The sequence below is a fragment of the Pholis gunnellus genome (assembly GCF_910591455.1).
Source record: "Pholis gunnellus genome assembly, chromosome: 10".
In the NCBI taxonomy this organism is placed as follows: Eukaryota; Metazoa; Chordata; class Actinopteri; order Perciformes; family Pholidae; genus Pholis; species Pholis gunnellus.
The window spans coordinates 14,538,961-14,554,921 of NC_136537.1; the positions used below are offsets into that span (position 1 = coordinate 14,538,961).

Genomic DNA, 15,961 nt, shown 5'->3' on the forward strand with positions numbered 1-15,961 from the left:
TATATTCATGGACAAAGCTAAAACTGTGATTCACACTGAAATGTGAAGTTTCTATTAAGCCTGTCTTTAATGTTAACACAAAATAAGCTTATTTTTGTGATTTACATGTAATGTTTGATTTTCACGTCAGTTTAAAACTTCTGCAAGCTGTTTGTTGGAATGTAATGTGATAATTACGTCATATAATAATAAAAAATGAATCATTTTGGATTTCTTCATGTTGTTTTTATTGTTTGTTTACATTGATACACTTTTTATCTGCAAATTATTGCTGGTGACACAGAACAGTGCTTTGCTGGTGATTTCAGCACAATGGACAGCTCTTCATTAAACTTCAGTAGAGTCATTGTTAGTTTTTAAATAAACTTTTAGCTTTTAGTTTACAGTTGACTGGATATGGTTTCCTTGGTTTAATGAGGATTGGTTTAATGGCACTGACTTCTAACTTTACTAGACGGTTTCCCAGTGAGAGCAAGTACAAGGAAGAAGGTTGTGATCAGAGGTTCCATTGAGAGGGGGAGAGAAAGGGACTCATGAGGGGGAACGCTGCACATTTGTGCAAATGTTCTCAGCGCCCGTCGGATCCTATTTCTGACTGAAATTATTTATGGACTGAAATAAATGGGTCATTTGATTATGAGCCTCGCTGGCACAAAAAGGTGACAAATACGACAAAAATGCATTTGATGAACCTCTTTGTGAAACCGGGAAGTGGAAAATTGCATCATCACTTTTACAAATTGATAGTCTACAACTGGGGAAGAGGGGGAATGGGTGTTGACGTGCGCCTACTACAAGTGCCGAAAGTTTCTAGCCTGGTCGTCACCAATGCTGAGAAAAACTGAGATGGATTTTGTCCTTTTCCCGTATGTAAGTGTGACTCTAAGCACTATCTTTGATGAAATCAGTACTAATTGATTTTTGGCTGCTCGGGGGCAGCTCATCAAGCTGTAAACACAATGTTGACTCAATATGAATTTAGATGGTGAATGTGGTTGCAAATCATTGCTTGTTTACACATCCAGCAGAAACAGAACAACATTATCATTTGAAGTTATGTTTTTGTTGTAATAGATGTAAGTCCAATGTACTCTCCTTTGTTCTGTTTTCCTTAAAATTACACGCTATATTCCTCACCTAGTCACCTTTGTCTGTCTGCCGTTTGCTGCAGGGCAGGAAGCATACGGTGGGTTTAACAGATCTTTGGACCTGAAAACAATGTTGATGGGAGCAGCAAGACTGAAATAAGATAGGAAAGTTCTGGCTGTAACCAAAACAATACTTTGAAAGACAATGAAAAGATCCTTAGAGCTGCAAGGTGATAGTTCTCTGTGGGTTCCTCACAAGCAACCCCTGTATCACTATATACTAATTTGATCTATTTTAAGAAGAATATTGATTAGAGCAGAAATAACATCACAGGGATTTGACATACTAGAAATATGTTTTGAGCAGAAAACCTCTCCATGGCACTTTATATTTAAAATCGTGCTGCATGGCCCCACACACCTTCATGCTAGAAATAAATAAACGAAGCATCTAATACTAATAATAATACATATTTATTTCAAGTTGACCATCAATAAAAGTCACAATGCAGTTTGACAACAGGTAAACAAAGTGAAGAGGGAATTCAAATGAGAGTAGGGCAGGATTCACACACAAACCCACGATGCACCCATGCACGCGCTCTCCGTGGACGTCGCACGCTCTCATCTTTATTGGAGGTGGTCACGGGTTGGAGACAGGTGAGGGCCCGAGACACAAAACTAGTTTTTTTTTTAAAGTTAGTAGCCTAGAGCTTTCCCTAACGTAAATATTTTACTAAAATTCTTGGAAAAAGCGAATTAAAACAAAAAACATTAACAGTTTAAGGATGTAAATATTACACCGGAAAAAAACATTGAAAATAAGGTTTAAATTAGGAGGAAATTAAAAACAATCACTGAGAGGTCTTAATACATCCGCAATTTAATATTGTGCTTCAACTCTCTCTAAGTGACCGTCTCTATCAGATAGGCTCACCGCATGTTTTACCTGTGAAGTTTTAGCACTCGTCTGGCTACCAGCTCGGACGCGCGCGTCCCCGTGCAGCACTGTGTGAGGGAATGTACTTTGTGATGCGGCGTGAACGCGCCAATCTCAACTCCACACTCAATCTGGTCCGTGAGTATTTTCTATCTCACACACTCCGTCTCCCTCCTCTTCGTCTTTCCCCAGCCTCATGTTCACATCAGTGTCAAGCCGGAGCTGATTCCCTGTCTAGCCGACACCGAGAGCTCGCTGCCGGGGGCCGGCGGAGTCCACAGAGCGGTGCCAGGATGAGGTTTTGGGGACCATGTTCGGTTGGATTTTATATTTGCGCGGCCATGCTTTTCAAAGGTAGGTTTGGGGAAAAGTGATTACATTTTTAGTTTGTTTCTCTTTTAAGGCACTTCCTACAGTAAGTGCACGAGCCTTAGTTAAAGAAGACGAAGACATTAATGATTTTGATTTTGAAAAATCATTAAGTCGTCGTGGGTTCAGCATGTGTTTGGATAATCCAGAAGTGTGCTTTAGAAACAACTAAAATGAAAGACCAATTGGAGCCAATTAAACCTTTTTTTTTTATGCTCTCATCAAACAAAACGGAGTTTGCATTTCCTGTTGGGATGACAATGATGGAACTTTTTAATATTTCATTTAAAGTTATCAAGCCCAAAGAATTGCAATCATTTGTTTTATAGTGTCACCAAAACACTACTTTCTGAATCTTTGGATGACAAATGTGAATTCATCTTACAAAATCCACCTCTTTCTGCATCCTAAATCTATTTCAGTTTGGTCTCCTTACAAAGGTACACTTCTAAACACAAGAGTTTTTAGTTTTTTTTCAAACACTGTGAGTGTCAGTGCGTTAATGTTAGATCATTGTTGTGCAATTAGATGTGCATGCGTGACTGTAATTCTCTCCTAAGCTCCATCCCATCAGCCTCATCAGCTGTAACATCTGGGTTGTTTGCTTGTCGGTCTGTGACCGGCTTTGCTGAAGATATGTCTTCAAGCCCTCGATGCATGTTTATGTACATACAGTATTTGCGTGTGCACACCATGTGCAAAAATCAAAACTGCAGCCTTCCAATGTCTTCGGTTCATTGTACCGGTAACGTGTTAGGAACAAGGAGGGGCGGAATGGCTTGAATATCAATAACTGAAGGGAGAGATAAAAGAACCCTTGACAGGAGGCCTGCCATGTCTTTCAAGGACAGCGTTGCTGTCTCATGGTGGGACAATGTGTCCTGTCTGCTTTGAAAGTTGTAAAGGTGCTGCAAAACACATATATAAAGCTACACAAGTCCTATAATTCACAAAGGGCGAGAACGTTTCAGTCTTTTAAAGGAGCAATATACAATATTCAGAGCATTAATATAGCAACAAACAACTATTTGCTAAATAAAGAGATGGTGGAGTAATCTCTACCTGAGCAGAGAATGAACTCTCTCTCTCTCTCTCTGTGTGTTGTTATTGCATTGCTGGGCTGGCTCTGCATGCTTTTAATGCATGGGAGCGAGCCCCACTGGCTCACAGCAGCCGCTCTGCACTGCTCTCAAATGGCAGTTCCAGCAGATGACGCCGTCCAGACTAAAGGCGTCATCGCAGCACCCATCCTCCAGTTACCCCTCAGGTGAACACTGCTCTGTCAGAACCTTTGCTGTAGTTTTTACTATTAGCACTGTTAGCTTCGTTAAGCTGCGAGCCACCGGCTCAGCCGTCGTCATTATGAGAGCCGTTGAGAGTCAATAGAAACTAGAGATACCGATACTGATACTGGTACAATACTGTCTCAGATAACTGGATCGAATATCGGTGACAATAGACCAGGGGTCACTAATAGGCCGGACCCAGACGCCGTTATATCTGAGAATTATGAAATTTGGATGGAGCGCTTCTTCTATAACACTCGTTCAGCGGTCCAGGAAACACACCGACCAATTACGTGCGTTGTAAATCACATCAGGTGATGCTACTCAGCCAATAAAATATGTGTGTTCCGTTAAGCTTTCCGACTCGAGTGAGTTTTATACAGACAGGGGAGACACTTCACACAGTGAGGCATACAGTTTATTGATTAAACACTGGTATCGGATCGGTACTCGGTATCGGCCAATACCCAAAGCTCAGCTATCGGTATTGGAAAAGTTGGATTGGAGCATCCGGAATAGAAATACTCACAATTTTGCATTTAGCAGCTTTAAATTAACTTTCTTCTAAAGAATTTGCTGCAGTGGAAATGACGGGAAGAGTATGTTTTTCTTTTTTTTTTTAACAGTAGATGTCATGGCGAGTCACATGAGACTTTTGGCATGGGGATTAAAGGACCAGTTAGCCGCTTGTAAGCAGAGTATGTTTACATCCACTGGAGCATTGATAAGCAGCTTTAATCTGTCAAGGGAAACACAAGACAATATGAAAAAGAGGCAAGATAGGACAATTCAGTTCCCTTGAAATAGAAACATGACTTTGTGACGTCTTGGTCTGCAAACAGTTGTGCAGACAGAGGATGGAGTGAATTAGACTTCAGTTTACTCCTCGGGTGGTGAACATTTTTTATTTTGGTCAAAACTAAATCTAAAAGACTAAACCGCCCCGTATTCAGGTGCAGCAAAAACACAATACATATACCCTCCAATTAATGTAATGGTAAGAGTGAAGTTGCCTGGCACAGATGTAATAATGTCTGCTTGATTTCAATGCAATGCCTCATCTCCCTCGGCATCTTCCGCTTATTCTCTTTTTCTCTTGCAGACACAGTCTGCCTGCCTCTTATTTTTTACACGGTCAGCAATACCTACTACTTCCCCAGACTCTAAGATCTTTAATCAGAAAGTTTATGTTAAATGATCTTTGTGTGCCCTTGTTCAGCATTTCAGTCATGTGTTAAAGTATGGTATGCTGTTCATTCACTGACACCGCCACAATGCTTGTTGTGCCTCAAAAGTTAAAAACGGTAACTGTGTATGGATACCTTAAACTTACATATATACAGTAACAGTTCCTAATAAAGTTTGGAGCTTTCTTCAAACAGTTTTATTTCTAGAAAGATATGCAAGGCATGTTAGATTGTGCTCAACATGGCGTAGAAGTATAGCTGTGGTAGCCACGCCCTCGGGGTTGCAACACAACGAAGGTTTTAGCTCCTGGATTAGGATTAAACCTCCAGTGGTTTTAGAGCTCTGAGCCCTCGACCATAGATTATAAATCTCATGTATGAAGCCATCCATCCAAAACTCCATTAACACACAACACCATACGCTGTGATCCCGGCTCACGTGATGCTGGGAGATGTAGTGCTAATGGATGGGCCTGTGACTCGTCAGTTGCTTTAAGCATCACACACACACACACACACACACACACACACACACACACACACACAGTGGTAATGAGCATGTGTAGGTGCACATGGAGACCCATTTACTTACAAGGAAATCCACAAAGAGACACAGAGTCACCCAAAGAGGTGAAAAACATAGTCGACTGCAGACGGGGTAGAAGGTTGTAAACGGTTAAGTAAAATGGATCTTTTCAGGATTACTTTTATCCCAGTGGTCTCCTTTTCTCTAATCTGTCTCTGTTCTGCTCTCCCCCTCGTGACTCATTGACACCCCATTTACTCCTCTTCATCACTGATTTTGTACATTACTTCTTGACGATGACATGCTGCCCTTCTCTCTCCCTTTTGTCTATTTCAGTGGTTGCAGGTTTCTTTATATTGCCAAATAGAATTGTATAGAAGACAAAGCAGCACGGCATGAACATAGCAAATGAACGCCTTCAGTAAATGAGGCCCTAATCTTATATGAAAGGGCAGAGAATAATTGATGGACATGTTCGATATGTTAAATCCGTCCTGTATTAATATCATAGTCAACATGCATGTTTAGCAAATCATTTGGTGCACACTACACTAACGTTTTATCTCTTGTGTTATTACAACTCTGACACTTATGTCTGAAGTTTAAATGTTCAAAACTAGGCATCATTAGAAAGCTGTGTAACATGATTAAAGGGATTTTCTTCATGGCTCTTCAGTACTTTCAGATAATTTTAAGGACCCATGGATGCCCCGGCTTTTCCCTTACCTCCATTTCGTTTTCACCTCTCTCTAGATCATCTTTCTCCTCCCTGCCCTTCCTTTACAATCTGTCTCTCTCAATTTCCTGCCTTTTGTTACCATCTCTCATCTCTCTGTCTCTCTCTCCATCTCTCCCCGTCTCTCCGTCTGTGTTATTAAACAGGTTAGGCAATGACCTAGCCACCTGGTTTAAGATGCAGGTTTAAAGCTGCTGAACATCTGGACTCTTTCTCTTGCCAAATGATTGATAGTGAAATAACGAGGTGCTAGACCATTGCCAATGTAGAAGTGACCTTAATTTGATTTGCTGTACACTTGGTTAGTTTCAGAGGCAGACCTGTGTGCAAGCTTCCCATGTGTGAATGCATACTTATACAAATCCATGTACAGTAACAATGGAGCCAATGCAAGTATCCTCTTGTTTTGTTTCTCACAATCATGAATATAAGACAAGGCACTTTTCACACACACACAAACACTGACATACACACAGACACACACAAACACTTTGTTGAGTCGCATTCTTTTTTTCACCTTGGGGTTCTTGCAGACAGTTAAATGACCGTCATCAAGGTCTTTGCCATAATCTTAAAAGAGAGATGGTCTCTTTTAAAGTGGACACCCATTTAAAGGTTTGAAAAAGGTGTTTGTACAATATATTCTATATATTGTATAAGTGACTGCTGCACAACTACCATCTGTATATCAAACGTGTCAGTATGTCATGTACCAGAGTGTTTCCAAGTTTTATCTGCTGCTATTTTTGATTAAGTAAAAAATAAATCTCAAATGAAATTAGGATCAAATTAAGTTAAGGTTCAGTTTGGTCATGCGCCCACTTTCTGTCTTTTTAAACAGAATTTACATCAACACGTTTTTGTATGAATCATGATTGCAAAGTTCATAACTTTTGTTCTTTGTTGTGTGTATTGTCCCAGCTTCGAGGTGTACATTTTAATTTGGCAGATGGAACTGCTTCAGACAAACTAAATGTATTGTGGGAGTTTGGCTTTAAGCGTATTGCTCCTTCCACATCACCATTGTATTGTGTATATGCAGTGCTATTTATTTTTCTCTTTCTGTTTCTCCCATACACTCTCACACAAACACTAACACAAGATATTTGCATCAGAATGGCTGTAGCTGTGCAGCATTTGTCGTGGTGTTGACTGTCCAGGCCCTCAGGGAGTGGCGGTCTGTCAGCGGTTTCTTTGTGCGGCGCTATTCATCCACCAGGTTCATAACTCTAGTCCTTCTGTCCCAGAGCATTCTGGGATCAGAGCCCTGTTATGTTCCAGACCAGATAATGGACTTGGCTCTTTATATCCATTTTTAAGATTTAGCAAGCATGTTTACCACATTTACCAAACAAGATTACTCAAAATAATAGTTTTTCACAATGTATTCTTTCCAAGTTAGTACTGGGCCAAACCTATTACAACCAAATGAATACCCCTCTTCTCACTCCTACTTTTCCAAGACTGCGGTAACGTGACCCGTCAAGTGCCAAATGGTGTTTATTGGTGTTCTGCTTCGCTCAGAGGCCATCATGAACCCTTATAGCTCTACTTTAGGAGCATTAAATGTCAGATGCAGTGCAATATGGCGGACTCTGTGAAGAAGACCACTCCCTTTGTAGATATGAACGGCTCATTCTAAGCTAACACAAACACAATACTTCTTAGTTTCAGGTGATTATATACAAACGAAAACATAGCTATGAATATTATAATTTATCTCTGCCAATTCATCTCCCAAAATGCTACAAACCTACTTCTGGTCTTATCATCCCGACCCTTTTGTCACCACAGCTCTGTAGTGTTCTCGCTGTTTTTACATCAGGATTCATGCCACATCATTGGGAACTTCAGGTATGACTAGAGGTCCCATGTTAACCCTGTGTACAGAGTCTGTCTAGCAGGCAAGATTGTTGTGAAAAACAGTTTCTGAAACCAGATATGAGCATCTGTAATGTCACTTTTTGGAACCTGCAGTAAGCAGCAAAGACACCTGCCAATCAAGCAAACACACGGATACTAGACATGTTTTACTGGACACTGTTTTCTTTTGAAGCCGCAGTTGAAGGATAGTAGCACAAAGATGGAATTACTCACAAAGACGTTTTTGGTGCCACTGTGTGGGATGGTGTTTGTTACATTCTTTTCAATTTATGCACATCAAGCATATGTTGAACATCAAAATTGCCAATAATTACTCATTATTTTCCAATCAGTTATTTTACTAGGGTCTGTGTCTCCATAAGAAGTTTGGTGACATCATTTGTGGGATTCCCAAAAGCATAATAGTGCTGAAATCCCGTCTGACATGATAATAGATTACTTAATCTACATAAGTACGGTAGAGTATCATGACAGGAAGAGACGAGGGAACAAAGCTCCGCATACTTTCATCCTACCAGTTGAAAGTCTATGTGTGTGTGTGTGTGTGTGTTGGACAGTCACTCATCCTGCATGGGTTTAGCTGAGCTCATCAGGGGCACTAAAACACCCTGATGTAAGAGGTGGCCACATAGTGCTCTACCTAAAATAGCTTTCATGATTATTTTTTTTCTGTGAGGTGTGTGTGTGTGTGTGTGTGTGTGTGTGTGTGTGTGTGTGTGTGTGTGTGTGTGTGTGTGTGTGTGTGTGTGTGTGTGTGTGTGTGTGTGTGTGTGTGTGTGTGTGTGTGTGTGTGTGTGTGTGTGTGTGTGTGTGTGTGTGTGTGTGTGAAATGGAGAGGGAGAGCCGGTCCCTCAGGCAGCCTGTGTTTGGATAGCTTGTGTCTGATGAGTGTATTTGGAAGCCTCATCTGAACGCATTGACCCAGTAAAAAATATCCAGATGGGACAGAATCGCCTAGCTAAATTTCCTCGGTGTGTGTGTGTGTGTGAGACAGAGAATAATTGGGTGCATGAGTGTATTTGCACGGTTCTCGATTTTCAGATGCCTCCTCGAACAAAAATGTGTGTCTTCACAGTTCACACACATCAGTTGTGGAACAAAGTTCACCTTCTTCCGGTTTGTTTGGCCTCACTTTTCCTCACCTTGAGGGACTTTCTAACAAAATCCAGCCATTTTGTTTGCACATGATGCTCAATAGTTGGTGACAGCACTGATTATGACCATACATTAATTTCCAGCTCTTTGCTAGTTTCCTCACAACCTAATCGGCTCTAGAACGCGCTCATTCATTGCAGATAAGAACTAAAGCTGAAAAAACAAGTCAATTCAGGACAAGACAGAGAGACTGAAAAAGAGGAATAGAGGTAACAAGAGAGAGACATGTATAGAGAGGCGGCTCAAAAGAGGGGAAATCATAAGATTTGGAAAGGCTTGTAAAGGGATAAAGGCACTGATAGAAGGAGAGAGGTTCAGTCAAAATAGAGAAGAATGAAAACTGTGCAGTAGAATAGGAGGTATTCCAAAGATTGGAGTAGATTTTACATGAGAAGGAAAGAGAGTGTAAAGAATTGGGATTAGAGGTGGGAAGCTTGAGAGAGAGTGAGGGAGGAAGGATTGGAACAATGTGCTTCTGATTTTCCTGATTATTTATATTTGAACATTACACTAAAAACGGTGTCAAATCCACCCATCTCAGTGCATTTTGTGGAAGCTAATGTTGAGAGATCGGACTGTACAATTCTGAAAAAGTAGACACAAGATGAATAAACTTAACAAAGTTAACGCCCAAGTAACAAAATTCCAAATTTGTTGTACAAGCAGAAACTTAAAATCTGTCCCTAAAAGCTTTTCAGGAACTTTCAAATGCACCTCACTGTTTCCTACGTGTGTTGAGTTTGCTCTGTTTGAAATAGTAGTTTGATAAAAATCTTAATTTAAGGTCCACTTACTACAAGTAGCTTTTTTTCTGGAGCTATCGTCCTTTGATGAAGACTAAGATGCTGTTGGGAAAAAAAGCTTCGTTAAAGTTAAAGTTTGACCTTTAGTTGATTGGCAATAAATGGAATTAGCTTTCACTCTCAGTGAACTTTTTTAGCATGAAATATAAAGCTGGGATACAACCGTCTTGAATACAATAGCAATCTTCAGCAGTCTTCTACTCTTCTTCCCATCTCTCACATTTCGACAGACCCGCAATGTGAAATTTGATATTCCACTTACCTTGCATACACTATGGAAATGTTTCTTTTTCGCTGATGCTAAGCAAGATTATCCTTTATCTCTCTTCGTGGCTGCAGCTGTCCCTTCCTGACTCAGTAGAGACCGTTGTTGTCAATATCAGTTTTTCCAACCATTTCTCTGTCCTGATGTTCCTAATGTGGGCCTCCCAATCCTAATCAAAATAGCGTGTCTCATTCCAAGGACACCCACAACATAATTTCTGTCCTTATATTCGAATCGCTCTAAAACTTTACATCAGGGGCTGGAACCTCTCCCGGTTTGGACTGACTGAAAGGCAGGGTGACGAATTCTTGGACACTTTGTTTCACCCCCACACAGCACATAAGGATGTGCCGACCAAATTTACATTTCTATGAGTCCCACATTTTTAATTTCCTCTTGATTCTCTTTCACAAGAATCTGCGAGATAGCTCTCACATCCAATATTGTTCTAATAAATGTTGATTTTGTGAAAAACGTACTCAAAATGACCTTTTGTTGGGGTTCTGCAGAGCTGACATAAAATGTCCCCTTGGGTGTCGATGCCCTTGGGGTCCCTTCTGTGCGCAGAAGCAGTCTGGCTCTGCTTATTAAATTAGAACAAATTTTATGTGCAGACATCCTGGAGCTCAGGACTGACATTAGTGTGCTAAACCAGTGAGCCACCACTGGAATCTAGCTCTACAAAACATGATATTAGTGTAGACCGATCTTTATCTGCAGCTGTAAAGAAATACCAGGTTTAAACAGAATGAATAGATATGCACAAAAATATAAAATAAAGCTGTGCAGCATTCACGTGTCTTTAGAATGGAAATGACAACATTTGTATGAAGCTTCCAACTATTCGTTACAGCCCTAGAATTGTCTTATATTGATGAGTTTCTACTGTTTACTGATTAGATGGGCAATCCGCTTACTATTTGTCGCTGTCCATTTACAGGGTGCTGAAAGAATGGTGCCGTCACATTTTGTGTAGGAAGGAACGGGGCATGTGTGGGATCCTCGGCCGCTGGACCCTCTGCCTCCGCCGTCTGTTTAACTGAAGAGGAGCGCTGCTGCGTGTACGTGTGTGTGTGTTTGTGTGTGTGTGTGTGTGAAACAAGTAGAGAGCATGCATGAGCCCGTCTCTGTAGACGTATCTTAGTATCTGAATAATGTGCTCTTTAAATAGAAGGATAATACTGAGCGTTTGACATTAAATCAGGTTTTTGTTGGTCAATGGCGCAATCGCTTTCTGCTGCCTCAAGATAGCAATGCGCCAACAATGTGCCTGACCACACATCGTTTTAAGACCAAGGAAGTAAGATTAGTAAAGCTTGTGTGCGACGACACTAAAAGGTCAAACGGACTACAGTACAGTGAAAAAAGTTATCATTAGAATGCTTTTTCTAAAGTTATTCCTATTTTTAATATAATATAATATTGTATATTTGTCTTTATCTTATGTTCTGCCTTCCGTGGTTAAACAGCCTTTTATGTTCTCACTTACATTTTGAGCAACACGTCGCACTTCTGTATTTGAACAAATCGCATTAATAAGATCTACGACGCTGTGCTGTGTAAGTGGCCTCAATCCATCTGAAACGAAACATATATTTGTTTTAAAGATAACATTAGGATAAATAAGGCTTTTAAGAGTCTTCTTGACAAAATTACTTTCTTTCAGCCGCTCTGGGAAACACTTCTCTATCGTGCTCTTTAAATAGAAGGTTGAGGGAGTTCTGAACAAATCTTGAAGCTCCCCTACTCCCTCTACCCCCCCCCCCCCCCCCCCCCCCCCCCCCACTCTCATTCCCTCCCTCTGCTGGAGTTTGTTTGATGAAGCCTCTCGCTGGGTTTGGGAAGCAGTGTCTTGCCAGCTTCTCATATCAGCTTCATTAGTGTGATGATTAAAAAAAAAAACTAATAAATGTATCCCTTCATCCCTGGTGTTCGCTGCACACGCTTGTTTGTGGGTTTAAGTTGGCACAGTGGTTTATTGTATTTGATTATTTAATTCCTTCTGAACACGGTTTTATGAGACAAACGGCAACGGAGACGGAGCTTTCAATTCTTTTCCACTGACTTTATTAGTTTTGTTGTGTTTCTTTGGACCTCAGTTCACAATTCACAGTAATAAAACCCAGGAGAGACACCAGAAGGTGTTTGGCAGGATAGCGGCGGTAGATGAGGCTGTAGTTAAATTTGAGTGCATGTGCGTACGCAAATTACATTGTGCCTAGATGGACAGATTTATGACTTTGTGGTGCTGTGTATTGATTTCTTGAGATTGTGTTTTCGCAGAAGCCATCAGCCATTAGAGCACTTGCACGGGTGCGTGTCTGTGTCTGTATCTATGTCTGTGAGTGTGCATGTGTTTGAATGTGTCTGCAGGAAAGCCACGGATCCGTCAATCCAACTTCCACACAAGGTATCTGGAAGATGGATACACGGATGCATCAATAGAGAGGATAGTACAGTCTGATGTATTAATCAGTATGTGTGGCAGGGTGGAGCAGCGAAAAGGATTCTGCTGTGCTGAGCAGCTTCTCGTAGCGTCTCTGTCTCTGACCTCAGGCTCAGTCCTGCCATAACTCTCCTCATTACAGCCTTAATGGGCCAATCAACACGGTCCTCTTCACAGCTTTGCAGGGCTGTAGTGTTCGCTCCTCTACTTCTCTGAACTATTATTTCTCATCCACACCATATGTTTGTCCCTTACATTCTATCTTTCTTCTTGCTCTTGTTCTGTTTAGCTTGCTTCCATCATTTGTCAGTGTAGGAAATGACTACTGTGTTCATCGGTGTGACCATGAACGGATTATACTCAGACACTAGTCTGAAAATATTTCTTCTGAATTGACCTCCATGTGCACGCGTGTTGTTACGCAAATCCACTCTCTCATAGTTGGATATTTTGAACGGTCTTTGCTTTGACGCTGCAGCCCCCCAATCATTAAAACAGATCAAAACAAGGACAAAAAGTGATTTTGTACCTGCAGTGTGAACACATGAGCTGATGAGTAGTGACGACTGAATACGAGACTACCGCAAATGACTTGTTAGTATGAAGGATTTTTGTATCAGGATGTTTTTACTTTGTTGCACTTTTGTAATTGTAAATTGCACTATAGTGAGATCACTGACTCCAAGGTCATTAACAGTGTGGTGTGATCGTGTTTGTGTATGTGCATGTAGGTGTTTGCGTCTCTCTGTCTGTCTGTTATTTTGGGACAAATGTGCAGTGTGAAATGTGTGTGGAAGGTGAGGACGAGAGGATCAATAATGGTGATGACAGTCGGGCCAACAAACACATCAGTGTAATCACCCCGGACCTTAAGACTACATCAACTCACAGCCCTGCCACTCTTATATGTGTGTGTGTGTGTGTGTGTGTGTGTGGTACATGCTGACGTTGGCACATGTTTAAATCTACAGTATTCATTATTCATCAAATCTTTCGCCTCAACAACAGACCTACCTTACAGATCTGAATGAACTGAATAGGTAAAGTATGTGTCAGTGTGTTTGAAACTCTGTCAGGTAAATTACAATCTGGCTGCAGGCTGGTGCCAGCAAAGGAAGGGTAAAAGGTCATTAAAGCTACTTTCTGGATTAGAAATCAGCCGCAGTACACAGGAATGTGTTCCAAAGTATAATTTGCAGGAAAGGGATAGCCCAAGCCAAAACACTGATGCATAATACTGAAACATAATTAATCCAGCACAAGATTTACAGTTTAAATGCAAATAAGAATGCCGCTCCCCCCGCGTCTGTAAATCAAGGAGTGACCTTCAGAAAGTGTAGTCGATGGAGGGGTGTACCTTCAAGTCTGAAACATGTGGCAACTGCTGGTGGTTATGTGTGACAAAATAATGTCAAAGAACCACTCGCTGCTTTTATCGGAGAACGGACCTTCAAGTTGATTTTATTCTGTCACACAAACTTTCACCTCAGGTCAAGAATGAACTGCTTTCCTCAAATGTTGGTGCTTAGTTTTGAACAACTTTTAATGCAGATGCTTTGTATTCAAAATGATCCTTCGACAAATCATGTTTTTTTTTTGTTTCCTCCAGGCTCCCTGCAGGGAGAATATCAGAGGAGGTTGTACAAGGAGCTGCTGGCTAACTACAACCGACTGGAGAGACCTGTGGTCAATGACTCAGCCGCCATTCTAGTGGAGCTGGGGCTCACACTGCTGCAGATCATAGACGTGGTGAGGGAGACAGCATTCACTTTCTACTCTGTGTGTGTGTGTGTGTGTGTGTGTGTGTGTGTGTGTGTGTGTGTGTGGTATGGTGTTTGATTTCGCATGTTCCACATTGCTATATTAGTAGTGTGTTTTGGTCTGATGTGTGTATCAAGCTGCCAGTATATGTAGTGACACATCCAGGATTGTGCTTATGGAACAGTGTTAAATGTTGGCGGAAGTAATGCACTTCTACTGTTTGACTTCTATTACATGAAGACCCTCTGGACTGGGACACTGACATGTGGCTTGAGCCGATTGGCAAAAAGATTGTACATCCATGATTGCATTTTCCGATGCTGAATTTTAAATCCAGGAACACAACCAGTTTGCTGTCTCTTTTCCATGGATCTGATGCCCCCGCATATCCGTTCTGACACAATGTAATTATCTTAATTCCTCTTATAACACAATCTTCCATCGTTTTTAATCTTTATTCATCGAGGCAAAGCTGGCTGAGCATAGTTGGTTTTTGCTGCTCCACTGAAGCAGTGTGTGGTTGTTCGGGCATCGTTCAGACCGCCAGGAACCCTGCATGAAATAACACGTGGCTTGCAGCAGGGCCCATCGATGCGGCGGGAGTGCCAGCACATGGGACTCCTGCTCAACTTTTGCTGCAAGGCATCGTCATCCAGCAAGACACTGTGCCGGCCAATCAAACGCATGCAAGCACAGTTATTATCTGGTAGATAATTTTGTAGCGTGAATGCCATATGTGCTGTTTACCTCCCAATCATAATGATGAAAGGTAAACTAGTTGCCACCGTGGCAACTCTCTTGAGTCGTAAAAGTCTGTGTGTAAGTATGCAGTGTGTTGGCATCTAATAAGCCTTTAAAAGCATTAATGTGTTACTCAAACGGGACTTCCTGCTACCTTAAACAACACTCCCCAGTGCTTTTTTCTGTCTGGATACTCGCTTTTCTGTCTTAAGTGTTTTGATCCTAAAGATTAGTTGCAGAGAGAGGCATTAACGTTGCTTATCTACTCTCCCCTCCTTATTTCCTCATGTTGTCTAGGCTGTAGATAACAAGCGTCAAATTCTCCCTACGGGCTGCTTTCCTGACACTGTTTTGTGTCTACCTGAGTTTGACACCCCCGACACATTCCCAATTCCTGAAAATTACCATTCCTTCCTCCCCTCAGCCTGTGCGCCAGAAATCAATCCAGGTCTGCTATCTTTAATGACTTTTCAAATCGTTAAACTTCTGCTCATAGTAGCAGGAGGCCTTCAAATGAATTCTCGACTCATTAACCACCAGAGAGGACCAAAAACTTGCAAGTCACTTTGCAGGCTGCATGTACATTTTTCATTTAGCCTTTCCACAGACAGGAGACACTTTGGGGAAGGGTTATCATGTTAAATGTCATTTGTGAGTGTAATTGTGTTTTAATCAGATTAAGTCTAACAGAGACAAGTCAAGTGGACAACCTAACTTACAAACTGTAGTTACGTGGCCATTGTATTGTTAAGAGGGGGATGGGGCAGAAGCCAT

The 15,961-nt window shown here is 41.3% G+C and overlaps 1 protein-coding gene across 1 annotated transcript in view; it reads left to right on the plus strand.

Moving 5' to 3' along the window:
* Positions 1-2,321: 2,321 nt before the first annotated feature.
* The window catches only part of LOC306701641 (neuronal acetylcholine receptor subunit alpha-7-like), a gene marked incomplete at both ends in the record, with an annotated part of 28,624 nt that continues 14,984 nt past the window's right edge, over positions 2,322-15,961 (plus strand). Inside the window, 2 exons of the mRNA XM_079167008.1 lie at positions 2,322-2,382; positions 14,295-14,434. Of these exons, the coding sequence (XP_079023134.1) occupies positions 2,322-2,382; positions 14,295-14,434 (201 nt within the window). The remainder of the gene's footprint in view (positions 2,383-14,294; positions 14,435-15,961) is intronic.